This window comes from Oncorhynchus mykiss, chromosome 5, assembly GCF_013265735.2.
Source record: "Oncorhynchus mykiss isolate Arlee chromosome 5, USDA_OmykA_1.1, whole genome shotgun sequence".
Classification (NCBI taxonomy): Eukaryota; Metazoa; Chordata; class Actinopteri; order Salmoniformes; family Salmonidae; genus Oncorhynchus; species Oncorhynchus mykiss.
The window spans coordinates 82,520,716-82,536,323 of NC_048569.1; the positions used below are offsets into that span (position 1 = coordinate 82,520,716).

Genomic DNA, 15,608 nt, shown 5'->3' on the forward strand with positions numbered 1-15,608 from the left:
GATGAAACCAAAATGTAACTTTTTGGCAACAATGCAAAACGTTATGTTTGGCGTAAAAGCAACACAGCTCATCACCCTGAACACACCATCCCCACTGTCAAACATGGTGGTGGCAGCATCATGGTTTGGGCCTGCATTTCTTCAGCAGGGACAGGGAAGATGGTTAAAATTGATGGGAAGATGGATGGAGCCAAATACAGGACCATTCTGGAAGAAAACCTGATGGAGTCTGCAAAAGACCTGAGACTGGGACGGAGATTTGTCTTCCAACAAGACAATGATCCAAAACATAAAGCAAAATCTACAATGGAATGGTTCAAAAATAAACATATCCAGGTGTTAGAATGGCCAAGTCAAAGTCCAGACCTGAATCCAATTGAGAATCTGTGGAAAGAACTGAAAACTGCTGTTCACAAATGCTCTCCATCCAACCTCACTGAGCTCGAGCTGTTTTGCAAGGAGGAATGGGAAAAAATGTCAGTCTCTCGATGTGCAAAACTGATAGACACACCCCAAGCGACTTACAGCTGTAATCACAGCAAAAGGTAGTAACTTAAGGGGGCTGAATAATTTTGCACGCACAATTTCAGTTTTTGATTTGTTAAAAAAGTTTGAAATATCCAATAAATGTCGTTCCACTTCATGATTGTGTCCCACTTGTTGTTGATTCTTCACAAAAAAATACAGTTTTATATCTTTATGTTTGAAGCCTGAAATGTGGCAAAAGGTCGCAAAGTTCAAGGGGGCCGAATACTTTCGCAAGGCACTGTAGGACAATAGAACACAGTAAACAAATGCATCAGTCTCAAATCGAATCAAATCATATTTGTCACATGCGCCAAATTCAACAGATGTAGTAGACCTTACCATGAAATGCTTACTTAGGAGCCCTTAACCAACAATGCAGAGTTTTTAAAAGTAAGAAAAATTTGCTAAATAGACTAAAGGAAAAAATAACAATTACAAAGATATGGGTAAGTCAAGGTAATTGAGGTAATATGTACGTACATGTATATAGAAGAAAGTGACTATGTGTAACAGTATAACTTTAGACCGACCCTCGCCCATACCCGGGAGCGAACCAGGGACCCTCTGCACACATCAACAACAGTCACCCACGAAGCATCGTTACCCATTGCTCCACAAAAGCCGCGGCCCTTGCAGAGCAAGGGGAACCACTACTTCAAGGTCTCAGAGCAAGTGACGTCACCAGTCTCTTGACAACAAGGTAGATGAAATCCGAGCAAGCGTTGCCTTCCAGAGAGACATCAGAGATTGTAACTGTCTTTGTTTCAAAGAAACATGGCTCACTCGGGATACATCAGAGTCGGTACAGCCACCTGGCTGGCCAGACACATATTCCGACACCACAGCAGTGAACCAATACACTCCTGTATTGTATATAGACACCATACTGCACTCCTTTCTCTAGTCTAGCTATATCCATACACATACACACGCACACACACACACGCACACACACACGCACACACTGGGGTAGAGATTTGGAAGCTGACACAGAGGCAGGAGGAATGTTATCATCATTTAACAATCACTACAGAGAGTCAGATGACAACCACGGGGGAACACACACACACCCACACAAACACACACACAAAAACCCACACACTCACTCACAAAAAGCATGCACACACTGGAAATAAACACTTCCCCTTTCCTGCAATTGTTCTTCCCATCTTGTGACCCTTCCATTATCTCTCAGTGACATTACTGACACTCTAAAGTGAACTGAGGAGGACACACAGGGTTGCATCTCAAATGGTGCCCTATTATTCCTTCTATAGTGCACCAAGGCCCATAGGGCTCTGATCAGAAGTAGTGCACTATGTAGGGCAGGGATGATTAACTCCAGTCCTCAGGGACCACACATTTTCTTCATCCTTAGCAAAGCACAGCTGATTCTTCTAATTGCATTGTAAACTGAAGATCATGATTAGTTGATTATTGGAGTCAGGTGTGTTAGCTGGGGCTTTGGCAAAAGTGTGACACCAATCAGGTCCCCGAGGACTTGAGTTGCCCATCCCTGATGTAGGGTGCCATTTTGGGACACAAACATTAAAGTCAACTCTGGTCCTAGGAGGACACACAGCCTCACACATATGTCAGAGGACAGAACTACAAACAGAAAGCAACTCAGATGATATACTGTAGATATGTATCAGATAATGACAGGAAGTATTGCACAACAATATTTCATCACAGCAAAAAATTGTCTGTTGATATTGAACTAAAGATTCCAAAGGCTCTATAGATGATTGGTTTGACGGGAATCTGTGGAAGCCATGAGTCGTGCTTGTTTTGTCAGCCAGCAGTGGCCTATCTCTGTGTCTCTGATGTAAGTAAGTGTTTGTTGTTGCTCTGTCTTCTGGTGACAAAGCCACATTTTTCTTGTGGGATTTATAAAGTGTATTTAATATTATATGATAGCTACAGTGCCTTCAGAAAGCATTCAAAACCCTTGACTTTTTCCACATTTTGTTGTGTTACAGGCTGGATTTAAAATGGATTAAATGTAGATTTATTTTGTTACTGGCCTACACACAATACCCCATAATGTCAATGTGGAATTGTTTTACAAATTACGTAAAAATGAGAATCTGAAATGTCTTCAGTCAATAAGTACTCAACCTCTTTGTTATTGGAAGCCTAAATAAGTTCAGGAATAAAACATCTGCATAACAAGTCACATAATAAGTTGCATGGACTGTGTGTGTGCAATAATAGTGTTTAACATGAATTTGAATGACTACCTCATCTGTGTACCCCACACATACATCTAACTCTAAGGTCCCTCAGTCGAGCAGTGAATTTCAAACACAGATGCAACCACAAAAACCAGAGAGGTTTTTTAATGCCTCGCAAAGAAGGGCACCTATTGGTAGATGGGGGCATCTCCTTGAACTCGGCATGGCCTAGCGACTAGGTTGATGCCATTTGTTTCCCTTTCTGTGATGATTTAAGCCTGCACATTTTGGGATTTCAGCCCTATTTGATGGTAAAGTTCATACTTCCCCTTTAGGATATTAAGGGGACCATTCAATCTTTTCATGTTGATATCTGTAGAGGTACAGATGACCCTGAACACGTGGCAAAAGGAATTTTGAAAATTGCCTGCACAGAAGCAGAGTTAGAGCATAAAGCCGTTTTATCTTTAGGGAGAATCTCATATGTTTCAGACTACATGACTTTAACTTAACTATAACTTTATGTCCAACACAACACATCACCGAGTACCACTCTTCATATTTTCAAGCATGCTGGTGGCTGCATCATGTTATGGATATGCTTGTCATCGGCAATGAATAGGGAGGTATTTTTGGATAAAAATAAATGGAATAGAGCTAAGCACACACAAAATCTTAGTGGAAAACCTGTTTCAGTCTGCTTTCAAACAGAGACTGGGAGAAAAATTCCCCTTTCAGCGGGATAATAATCTAAAACAGAAGGCCAAATATACACTGGAGTAGCTTACTAAGATGACATTGAATGTTCCTGAGTGGCCTGGGTAAAGTTTTGACATAAATCGTCTTGAAAATCTATGGCGAGACATCAAATTATCTGTCTAGCAATGATCAACAACCAACTTGACAGAGCTTGAATAACCTTTAAAAGAACAATGCGCAAATATTGTACAATCCAGGTGTACAAAGCTCTTAGAGTCATACCCAGAAAAATTGACATCTTTAATCGCTGCCAAAAGGGATTCTAACATGTATTGATTTAGGGGTGTGAATACTTATGTAAATTATATATTTCAGTATTTCATTTTCAATAAGTTTGCAAAAATTTCTAAAAGCATGTGTTCACTTTATCATTATGAAATGTTGTGTGTAGACAGGTGAGAAAACAATCAATTTAATACATTTTGAATTCAGGCTGTAACACAACAATGTGGAATAAGTCAAAGGGTATGAATACTTTATGAAGGCATTGTACATACCTACATGTTATGTAGGCATCTACAGTATATTCTATATGTATGTAGGCATGGCGTTGACAGACACAGTCGCCTGTTTCTAGCTCCTAGCCAACTTGACAGAATTTGGATTTTGTTGTTGTTATTTCTTGCATTATTTGCTCAGAATGTTTCTAGTACTATTACCTACAGCCAAAAATATATTTGGAACATTAGATTGGCAATCACTCACCAGAAATTGGACCAGAAATTCTTTGGTTAAAGTCACTGTTTTGTACATTCCCCCACAAGCCGACACAGAGACGACGCCTCTCAAGGAACTGCACTTGACTTTACGCAAACTGGAAACTGCATATCCTGAGGCTATATTTATTGTAGCTGGGGACTTTAATAAAGGAAATCTGAGGAAAACACTCCCAAAATTATATCAACACATTTCCTTTGCTACTCGCTGCAGGAAAATTTTTAACCATTGCCACTCTCCCTTCCGGGATGGCTACAAGGCCCTCCATCTGACCACACCTCCATCCTGCTCCTCCCCGCCAATAAACAGAAACTAAAGCCGGAAGCACCCGGGGTAATGACTGTTCAACGTTGGTCTCACCAATTGGAATCTATGTTTCAAGATTGTTTTGATCACGTGGACTGGGAAATGTTTTGGGGTCGCCTCTGGGAATAATATTGAAGTATACAGTGACTTGATGACTGTTTCATGTCTAGTCCTGCTCATCCCCTCCGGCGTGCCATCACCGCCAGAATACTAACCACCAGTCCTGGTAATCATCATTACACACACCTGGCACTCATCATTACGCACACCTGGCACTCATCATTACACACACCTGGCACTCATCATTACGCACACCTGGCACTCATCATTACACACACCTGGCACTCATCGTTATGATTCACACCTGGACCTCATTACCTCCCCTTTATAGGTCCCTACCTTTTGTTCATTCCTCAGTTGGTATTGCACCTGTGTTCATATTACCTCGCTTCTGTTACGCTGGCTTGGTTCATGTTTGTTGTTTTCATGCACCTGCTACTTGACTCACGGCGTCATCATTACAGACTGAGTTCATCAGGAAGTGCATGGGGAACGTTGTTCTTACTGTGACAATTAGAACTAAATCCAAACTTAATTGCAGCATTTGTGCAAAACTGAAAAAGCAAAACATCACATTTAACCATGGCAAGGTGACTGGGAACATTGACATGTACAAACAGACCAGCTATGACCTCCGTAAGGCAATCAAAGAGGCAAAACATTAGTACAGAGACAGTGGAGTCGCTATACAACAGCTCAGACACGAGACGCATGTAGCAGGGACTCCAGACAAACACATCTTTAAAAAAAAAAGCCAGACACGTCACAGACACCGACACCTCGCTTCCTCGCTTTCTTCCCCTGCTTCGAAGAAACAACACGCAGCCGGCGACGTGTACCCCGCCACTCAAATGTACTATGTGCTCCGTGGCTGACATGAGTAAGACATTCAAGTGTGTTAACCCTCACAAGGGTCTGAACCCCTCCCTGTGCAACTGGATTCTGGACGTCATGAAGGGCCGACCCCAGGTGGTGAAGTTAGGAAACAACACCTCCGCCACGCTGGTCCTGAACACGCGGTCCCCACATGGGTGCGTGCTCAGCATCCTCCTTTACTCCCTGTTCACCCATGACTGCATGACCATGTGCTTCTCCAACACAATCATCAAATTTGCTGACGACACAAGTGGTAGGCCTGATTACCAAAATTGACGAGACAGCCTACATAGAGAAGGTGAGGAGGTGAGTGCCTTGACAGAGTGGTGACAGGAAAATAATAATTCCCTCAATGTCAGCAGAGGCCGCAGTGGAGAGGGTCAAAAGCTTCAAGCTTCTCGACGTGCACATCACTTTGGACCTGAAATGTTCCCTTCACACCAACAGTGTGGTGAAGAAGGCGCAATAATTTGGCTTGGCCCCTAAGACCCTCAAACTTCTACAGATGCACCATTAAGAGCATCTGGTTGGGCTGTATCACCGCCTGGTACAGCAATTGCACCGTCTGCAACCGCAGGGCTCTCCAGAGGGTGGTGCCTGCCCTCCAGGACATCTACAGTACCTGGTGTTACAGGAAGGCCAAGAAGTTAATCAAGGACCTCAGCCACCCGAAACACAGCCTGTGCACCCCACTTCCATCTAGAAGGTGGAGACAGTACAGGTACATCAAAGCTGGGACCGAGAGACTGATAAACAGCCACCACTAAACGGTCTCTGCACAGTACTCTACCCTCTGTCCAGTATCCTACTCTGCCCCTTAGTCACTGTCACTAGCCGGGTACCACTGAGTACTCTACCCCGCACCTTTGGGAATGCTGCCTTATGTAGTACATAATCATTGAACACTGATCACTTTAATAATGTCTACACACTACCCTGAACAAAAATATAAACACATCAAAGGTTTTACTGAGTTACAGATAAAATATAAGGAAATCAGTCAATTGAAAGGAATTCATTAGACGCCAATCTATGGATTTCACATGACGGAATACAGATATGCATCTGTTGGTCACAGATACCTTACAAAAGGTAGGGGCGTGGATCAGAAAACCCGTCAGTATCTGGTGTGACCATTTTCCTCATGCAGCGGGACACATCTCCTTCGCATAGAGTTGATCAGGCTGTTGATTGTGGCCTGTGGAATGTTCCACTCCTCTTCAATGATTGTGCGAAGTTGCTGGATATTGGTGGGATTTGGAACATGCTGTCGTACACGTCGATCCAAAGCATCCCAAACATGCTCAATGCGTGACATGTCTGGTGAGTATTCAGGCCATGGAAGAACTGGGACATTTTCAGCTTCCAGGAATTGTGTACAGATCGTTGTGACATGGGCCGTGCATTATCATGCTGAAACATGAGGTGATGGCTGCGGATGAATGACAGGATCAGGATCTCGTCACGGTATCTCTGTGCATTCAAATTGCCATCGATAAAATGCAATTGTGTTCGTTGTCCGTAGCTTATGCGTGCTCATGCCATAACCCCACCTCCACCATGGGGCACTGTTCACAACAATGACATCAGCAAACCGCTTGCCCACACAATGCCACACACGCTGTCTGTCATCTGCCCAGTACAGTTGAAACCAGGATTCATCCATGAAGAGCACATTTCTGCATCGTGCCAGTGGCCATCAAAGGTGAGAATTTACCAACTGAAATCAGTTAAGATGCCGAACTGCAGTCAGGTCAAGACCCTGGTGAGGACGACGATCATGCAGATGAGCTTCTCTGAGACGGTTTCTGACAGTTTGCGCAGGAATTCTTCAGTTGGGCAAACCCACATTTTCATCAGCTATACGTATGGGTGGCTGGTCTCAAACATGGTCTGCGGTTGTGAGGCTGGGTGGACGTACTGCCAAATTCTCTAAAACGACATTGGTGTCACTGATTAGGTGAATGGATAAGCAGGAGTCAGGCGCAGGACACAGGTACAATGTATGAGTAATAATCAGAGAATTTACTCCATATATAAGCAACGTTCCAACAAGGAAAAACACAAATATCCAGAGCACAAAATAACAAAACCACATGACAACGACAATCACGCACAAAACAGAAAGGGAAGCCAGAGGGTTAAATAAGGAACACTGATTATGGAATGGAAACCAGGTGTGTATAATGAAGACAAAACAAAACGAAAATGAAACATGGATCGGTGGTGACTAGAAAGCCGGTGACGTCAACCGCTGAACGCCACCAGAACAAGGAGAGGGACCAACTTCAGGGGAAGTCGTGACAGCTGGAGGCGGCTTATGATAGAGAAATGAACATTAATTTATCTGGCAACAGCTCTGGTGGACCTTCCTGCAGTCAGCATGCCAATTGCACGCTCCCTCAAAACTTGAGACATCTGTGGCATTGTGTTGTGTGACAAAACTGCACATTTTAGAGTGGCCTTTCATTGTCCCCAGCACAACATGCACGTGTAATGATTATAATGTTTAATCAGCTTCTTGATATGCCACACTTGTCAGGTTGATGGATTATCTTGGCAAAGGAGAAATGCTCACGAACAGGGATGTAAACAAATTTGTGCACAGAATTTGAGAGAAATAAACTTTTTGTGAATTTTAAACATTTCAGGGATCTAATTATTTCATCCATGTGACCAACACTTTACATGTTGAGTTTATATTTTTGTTCAGTATATTTATATATAGTATCTACTGCTGAACTAAATTTGTGATAATCTTTTAATTTTGATTATTGTGTGCTTGTTTGACATTTACTGCATTGATTGATAGGAACAATGAATATAAGCATTTCACTGCAACAACACCTGCTAAACTGTGTACGTGATCAATAAAATCTGATTTGATTTGGTTCTACATGGGTTAAGTTAACCCCTCCCCTTTACACAGGTAACCCCTGGCAACATGATCCCTGCCCAAAATCTATACAATGGTTGGTAACAGTATACATTTCAAAGTCTCTGTAATCAACTTTCCTGCCCTTTGTCTCGTACTGACTGAATGACTGTCCATCAGAGCCCGTATTCATACAGCGTAGTAGGAGTGCTGAACTAGGTTCAGGCCCCCTGTCTATTCATTATAATCTACAAGGCAAAACTGATCCTGGACCAGCACTCCTACTCTGAGATGCTTTATGAATACAGACCCGATCCTTTTCAAGCTATTATACAGTATAACTGTGTCGCTGGTTATCTTTCATATGAAACATTACATTAGAAACAATACAAGCCATGTTAGTAATAAACCCTCCTCTCTCTGCATTCCTGAGGAGAGGTGGACACTGTACAGATGTAGGATCTTAGTTTGATCACCCTGTTGCAGGAGAACTTTCCTGCAATGCAAAACTTCTAGTGTATTTTAGGTTTAATTCTAAAGTTTGTAATTTCCACTTTGACATTTCAGACTTGATTTCTACTTACAAAAAATGTATAAATCCCTACAAAAATGTCTGTTAATTATAATCCACATAATAATTTGCATTTCCTGTTGCTGTGGGATTATTTTCCTGCTGTAGCAAATTGTCTCAAATGAAGATCCTACATCTATAGCTTTAGTATAGTATAGTATTAGCATACAGTTTTAGTATGGCTTTTACCCTAGCTTTAGCACTGTGCTTTACCCTACATTAATTCTACGTGGCTTCTCTTTCCTTTCAGGATTCGGATAGCTAGATGGGTAATCAATCATGTTTTTTTGGAAAACTGATCCTGATAATCATACAAAGCTATCTTCTTCTCTTCTGATATGTAGGCTTATCCAGGACACTGTCTTTGATCAAAGAGGAGACAAATGCAAGATATGCCAGGAATGTTTGAGGCTTGCACTTTTTAGACTGGGCTAGAAAAAAATGTGCCAAACTAGCCTGCCAGGCCATAGCATCGTCACTCCGGGAGATCTGTACACATGAGGCTCCTGTTGCTGAAGGCTATATCCCATATCCCGAAAACATATTCACCAGCCCTCTGATTGACCTATTTCTAATAAACTTTCTCAGTCACAGAAGGCAAATCTATAATCCAGAATGCCTTACCAGTCAGTACAGTTTATACAATGTGTGAAGTATGATAAAATGAACATTTAAATCCACATTTCTGAAGCTCACCCTAGTCCCCATACTCCATAGTAGTTGCCACACAAGATTACCACTTGATCCCAGATGGCAACGCACATTTAGAGAGATACGGAGTAAATTCGGTACACTTGATAAAAGTTTAATATAAACGTTTATTTTCACACATTTTATAACCCGCAATGACTAGTAAAGTATTCCGGATTACAGATTTGCCTTCGGTGAACTAGAAATCGGTAAACTAGAGGGCTGGTAAATATGTTTTCAGGACACAAGATGTAGCCTGAAGGGCTACAGAGTGAAGGGGCTTGCCAGGCCAGTGACATATCAAACATCTCAAGGCATAGATTTTTTTTACCCAAATGTTAACCGGGCTTTAGAAATAGCGGACTACTAGCCTGGCTGGTCAGTGCCCATAATCCCTGAAGTTAAGGCTAGCTCCCCCTGGATACATTTCAGTAAAAGTGATATTGTTAACATCAGTGTTACCTGGCTGATATGCTGCTGAAGTGGATGTAGGAGGCCACCATCACCCCAACTCTGCCCTGACCACCCTGTAGGGGCCGGAGCCAAGACACAGGTCAGGAGGTCAAAAGAGGAGCAAGGAGAGGTAGAAGTGTTGGGTGTGTCTAATAAGCCTGTGTGTGTGTGTGTGTGTGTGTGTGTGTGTGTGTGTGTGTGTGTGTGTGTGTGTGTGTGTGTGTGTGTGTGTGTGTGTGTGTGTGTGTCTGTGTGTGTGTGTGTGTGTGTGTGTGTGTGTCTGTGTGTGTGTATGTGTATGTGTATGTGTGTGTGTGTGTGTGTGTGTGTGTGTGTGTGTATTTTACTATACTTGGGAGTACTAGAAGTCCTCACAAGAATAGTATACCAGCAAAACGTCTAAGAAGTGAGTACATTTTGCCGGTCCTCAATTGTAAAAACTGTATTTTAGGCTTAGGGGTTAGGGGTTAGGGTTTGCGTTAGGGTTAGGGTTAGTAGATAGTTAGTTGAAGTGTTACTAGTCTGTAGATAGTCTGTAGAGCACTATCCAAATAAAGTGTTACCATGTTAATAATAATATGTGTGTTTACTTTTTCTTCGTGTGTCTGTGTGTGTGATTCCTACCCGACAGTGCATGACCAGAACATGCTGTGTGTGTGTGTGTGTGTGTGTGTGTGATTCCTACCTGACAGTGCATGACCAGAACATGCTGTGTGTGTGTGTGTGTGTGTGTGTGTGTGTCTGTGTGTGTGTGTGTGATTCCTACCTGACAGTGCATGACCAGAACATGCTGTGTGTGTGAGTGGAGCCAGTTATCCATGGTCTTACACACACCATACATCTGTTCCATGGATGGGGCCAGCAGGTCTAGCCAGCCCGTGTCCAACACCTGAGACAAAACACACGCACGCACACACATAACATGCACACGCACACACATAACATGCACACGCACACAGTAACCTTGATTAATAACCTTTCTTGAGATCTGAAGGCTTTTGTTAGCTCCCCAAGCTAGTCTTTAGCTCAGTGGTCTTGACTAGTACACACAGAGAGGCAACAGCTACAGTATTCATTTCACCTTTGGGTTCATCTGGGTCAGGCTATCATTCTTCTCTGAGAGGTTGATCACCTAGGGAAATAAAATACACATTTTAGACCATTTTTTCTGTAGCTCAATAACTACTGATGGAGGGATGAGGGAGATGAGGAAGAGGAAGACAATGATGAGGATGGGTGTATAGTATGGGCAAGACAACCACTTTTAGTGGTCTATAGCCCCTCCATTCCTCACCATGTAGTTGTGGCCATGTTTGGATTTGAGCATCTGTGTGATGTCACGCAGGTTCTGGAGGTAGGTCTGGTCAGGGCATGCCTGGGGGAAGGATACGGTGATGATGCGCTCCGTGATGTAGTCCAGGTCAATTCTGTATCCCTCCTCCATGACTGGGATATTAGACTGATGAGAGGGAGAGTGATTTGTGATTGTTTATTTCATATGTTTCCCATGCTAATAAAGCACCTTTGAAAATCAAATTGAATTGAGAGAGACAGAGACACAGAGAGAGAGAGAAAGAGAGAGAGAGAAAAAAACTGTAAAACTACCGAGATATAATAATAGGGGGTTAAACATACAGACCACTACCACTCACTGGGCCGCACCTACGTGGCAGGTTGGCACATCAGTTACACACAGACTGACCTACGTGGCAGGTGGGCACATCAGTTACACACAGACTGACCTACGTGGCAGGTTGGCACATCAATTACACACAGACTGACCTACGTGGCAGGTTGGCACATCAGTTACACACAGACTGACCTACGTGGCAGGTTGGCACATCAGTTACACACAGACTGACCTACGTGGCAGGTTGGCACATCAGTTACACACAGACTGACCTACGTGGCAGGTTGGCACATCAGTTACACACAGACTGACCTACGTGGCAGGTTGGCACATCAGTTACACACAGACTGACCTACGTGGCAGGGTGGCACATCAGTTACACACAGACTGACCTACGTGGCAGGTTGGCACATCAGTTACACACAGACTGACCTATGTGGCAGGTTGGCACATCAGTTACACACAGACTGACCTACGTGGCAGGTTGGCACGTCAGTTACACACAGACTGACCTACGTGGCAGGTTGGCACATCAGTTACACAGACTGACCTACGTGGCAGGTTGGCACGTCAGTTACACACAGACTGACCTACGTGGCAGGTTGGCACATCAGTTACAAACAGACTGACCTACATGGCAGGAGTGTTTCACTTTGACTCAGCAGACCTTCACTACACACAGGACTGAGGTTTGAGACATTATGCCCCCAGAAACTCAATGCTAATGGGAAGTCATTTTTTGCCAACACAGCGGTACAGATTTAGGATATTAATTTGATCACCCTGTTGCAGGAGAATTTTCCTTGTAGTTCCTTGTAGTGTATTTGAGGTTTAAAAAGGCTTCTGAAATTTAAAATTTCCACTTTGTAATGTCAGATGAAAAATGTATCAACCCCTAAAAAAATGTCCATTAATTATAATCAACATAATAATTCACATTTCCTGTTGCTGCAGAATTATTTTGCTGCTGTAGCAAACTGGCTCAAATGAAGATCCTACTTCTGTATATGATTTCACATTTAGTCATGCGTATTAGCTAATTCTTTAGTCTTAAATCCTTCTGTATATGATTTCACGTTTAGTCATGCGTATTAGCTAATTCTTTAGTCTTAAATCCTTTGACTGGAAGTCATGCTCGGTGAATGTGGAATCACGACTTTACAAATGAAAAGATTAGAGTTAATGTAACAGATTAGTCATAACCCCTCCATAACCTCTCACTCTCTCATTCAGTCATGCATACACACACACACACACACACACACACGCACGCAGACAGGCAGACAGGCAGGCAGGCAGACAGACAGACAGACAGACAGACAGACAGACAGACAGACAGACAGACAGACAGACAGACACAAACACCTCCAGTCAGTCGAGGCAGAAGTGGATGAGGCTGTGTCTGGAAGGATGATGATGTCTGCCGAGTGCCCAAAACATGAATGAAGTCATCCAGACACTCCTGTACCTACCTACTCACTCTCTGAAGTGATTCACATTAGATACTGCAGTCCATGCTAATTCTTCCTCAACAAAGCCAGCAATAGTTTCATGTCTGAAAACAGTTTATCTGTCTTTATCTTAATGTATCTGAACATGTTTATAATTGTTTGACCTGGGAATATGTCAGATGCAAAACTTGTAAAAGTGAGAGTGATTAGAATTGAAATAAGAAGTGTTTTAGAGTAACTCCCTCTCACACCGCTCTGGCTGTATAAACTCACCCATTCATCCTGCCTCTGAACTCTAGACCTGCATGTAACAATATTTTACATACATGTTACAACATATCTACAGAACACACACACACAGAGGCACACACAGACACAGAGACAGGCACACACACAGACACAGAGACACACACACACACAGAGGCACACACAGACACAGAGACAGACACACACACAGAGGCACACACAGACACAGAGACAGAGACACACAGAGACACACACAGACACAGACACACACACACACGCAGAGGCACACACAGACACAGAGACAGACACACACACAGAGGCACACACAGACACAGAGACAGAGACACACAGAGACACACACAGACACAGACACACACACACACACACGCAGAGGCACACACAGACACAGAGACAGGCACAGACACACACACAGAGGCACACACAGACACAGAGACACACACACACACACACAGACACAGAGACACACACACAGAGGCACACAGACACAGAGACAGAGACAGACACAGGCAGGAAGGGCCAGACTGAGACAGGGCCTAGAGTGAGTCAGGTGGCTGGGCCAACCTTTATTTTACCCTGACCATGTGATCAGGATACAGCAGCAGAGTAAACATTGTTACAGTCAATTTCACCAGAACACGAGGTGGTGCATGCTGCTGCCAGGCCCGGCGACAGTCTCCACAGACACTCTGACAACTCTGCCATGCCAAAGTGAGGAAGACTGGCAACACCTTAAACCCACACACACACATAAAAGACCTACGCGGCACACACATGCACGACATTTCTAAGTGACCCCAAACTTTTGAATGGTAGTGTATGTGTGGGCTTCTCTCTCTCTCTTTATCTCTCTCTTTCTCTGTCTCTCTCACTCTCAATCACCCCCTCCCCCCCTCTCTCTCTATGTAAAACAATGTAATTGTGTCAATAAAGGTTGTTTTACATTTTCAACATATCCAGCTGGAACCTGTGCTAGACTGACTGGCTGGCTGACTGGCTGCCTGCCCTGTCCTTGGGCCCTACGTACAGTCCTAGTGGAACTTGTGTGTGTTTAGATAACAACATCAGACAACATCAGTCAGACAGACTGACTAGCATACAGTGCTGAGGACCCTACATAATGCTGATGATGTCACACGTGTCCTGTAATGACAACATCAGACGGAATCACTGCCTCCAGTGATGATGTCAAAGAGATGATAAATTACAAACACTCTCGTCCTCCCTCAAACACCAATATCCAGGCAATGTCAATACTACGGGCAAATGCCTCAGTCTAACTACATTAGCCAAGCCTCAGTTCTAACACTACTTGTCTGTTTATTGAACACTTTTAGACCAGTACCTCCTATATTTGTCTCTGCTCTACTTGAGAAAAAAGCGATTGACACACAGGGTGTTCTCAGTGTAGAGTAGTCCACAAACCAAACTAACCATGTCTAATTAGATGTTTTTTACCTCACGTTTGCGAGGAATGTGTCCCAAAATGTATCAGAGACGTCCTTTCTCCGTTTGTCTATTCTTTTCTTTCTTTAATGGATAGCACAAGTTAGCAGTGAACCTCAATCCCACAGCCTGGCCCCTTTAATATTAGTACAAGAGACAACCCAGTATAATATCTTCTTAGTCTCCACTTCACCAATAAACATCATTACCCATGAGTCTTCATGGCCCTGGAAATGCTCAAGCAATGTGCCAACTGTGTCTGAGGCTTGAGGCTCCACAATGTCTTTCTTCCCCTTTCTATCCCTCTGCATATCTTAACACCAAAGTGTGGTTTATGACTGTCTGAATCCCCTCTTTCTATCATTCACTTCTTCTCTTTATCTAATAAGAAAAAAGATTTGGATCAATTCCATCTCAATTCCACTTGTCATTACACAAAATGAACTGAACTCCAATGGGGAAAATCAATGGTCAATTCAAGTGTTGAAATAGAACTCCTCAACCGCCGGCTTAGAGCAGTAGGTAGCTAAAACACTTTTACTAAGAGCAGCTTATCATGACTTCCACCTCACTGAGTCAGTCTTAGTTAACACAAGAGGGAGAGAGCTTACTGCACAGAGACAGCACACACACGTTTGCACTCACATGCACACAAACACGAGAAAGCAGAGAGGCTTACCTAATAGTGGGCTGCTATCAACTGTGAAATCCCCAAAGAATATCTACTGCACTTTTATGTGTCTACTGTGTGTGAGAGAGAAAGGGTTGGGACGGTGTAGGGGTGGAGACTATGTATGAGAGAGAG

The 15,608-nt window shown here is 43.3% G+C and overlaps 1 protein-coding gene across 3 annotated transcripts in view; it reads right to left on the minus strand.

Annotated features, from left to right (window-relative positions):
• si:ch211-191a24.3 (tensin-3) overlaps positions 1-15,608 on the minus strand; it is a 103,109-nt gene extending 87,501 nt beyond the window's left edge. For all 3 annotated transcript variants that reach the window (XM_036978553.1, XM_021604524.2, XM_036978552.1), the window contains exons 1-5: positions 15,483-15,608; positions 11,307-11,471; positions 11,094-11,144; positions 10,779-10,901; positions 10,022-10,086 (exon numbers count right to left, since the gene is read on the minus strand). In XM_036978553.1, the coding sequence (XP_036834448.1) occupies positions 10,022-10,086; positions 10,779-10,901; positions 11,094-11,144; positions 11,307-11,456 (389 nt within the window). In that variant the 5' untranslated portion in view covers positions 11,457-11,471; positions 15,483-15,608. The remainder of the gene's footprint in view (positions 1-10,021; positions 10,087-10,778; positions 10,902-11,093; positions 11,145-11,306; positions 11,472-15,482) is intronic.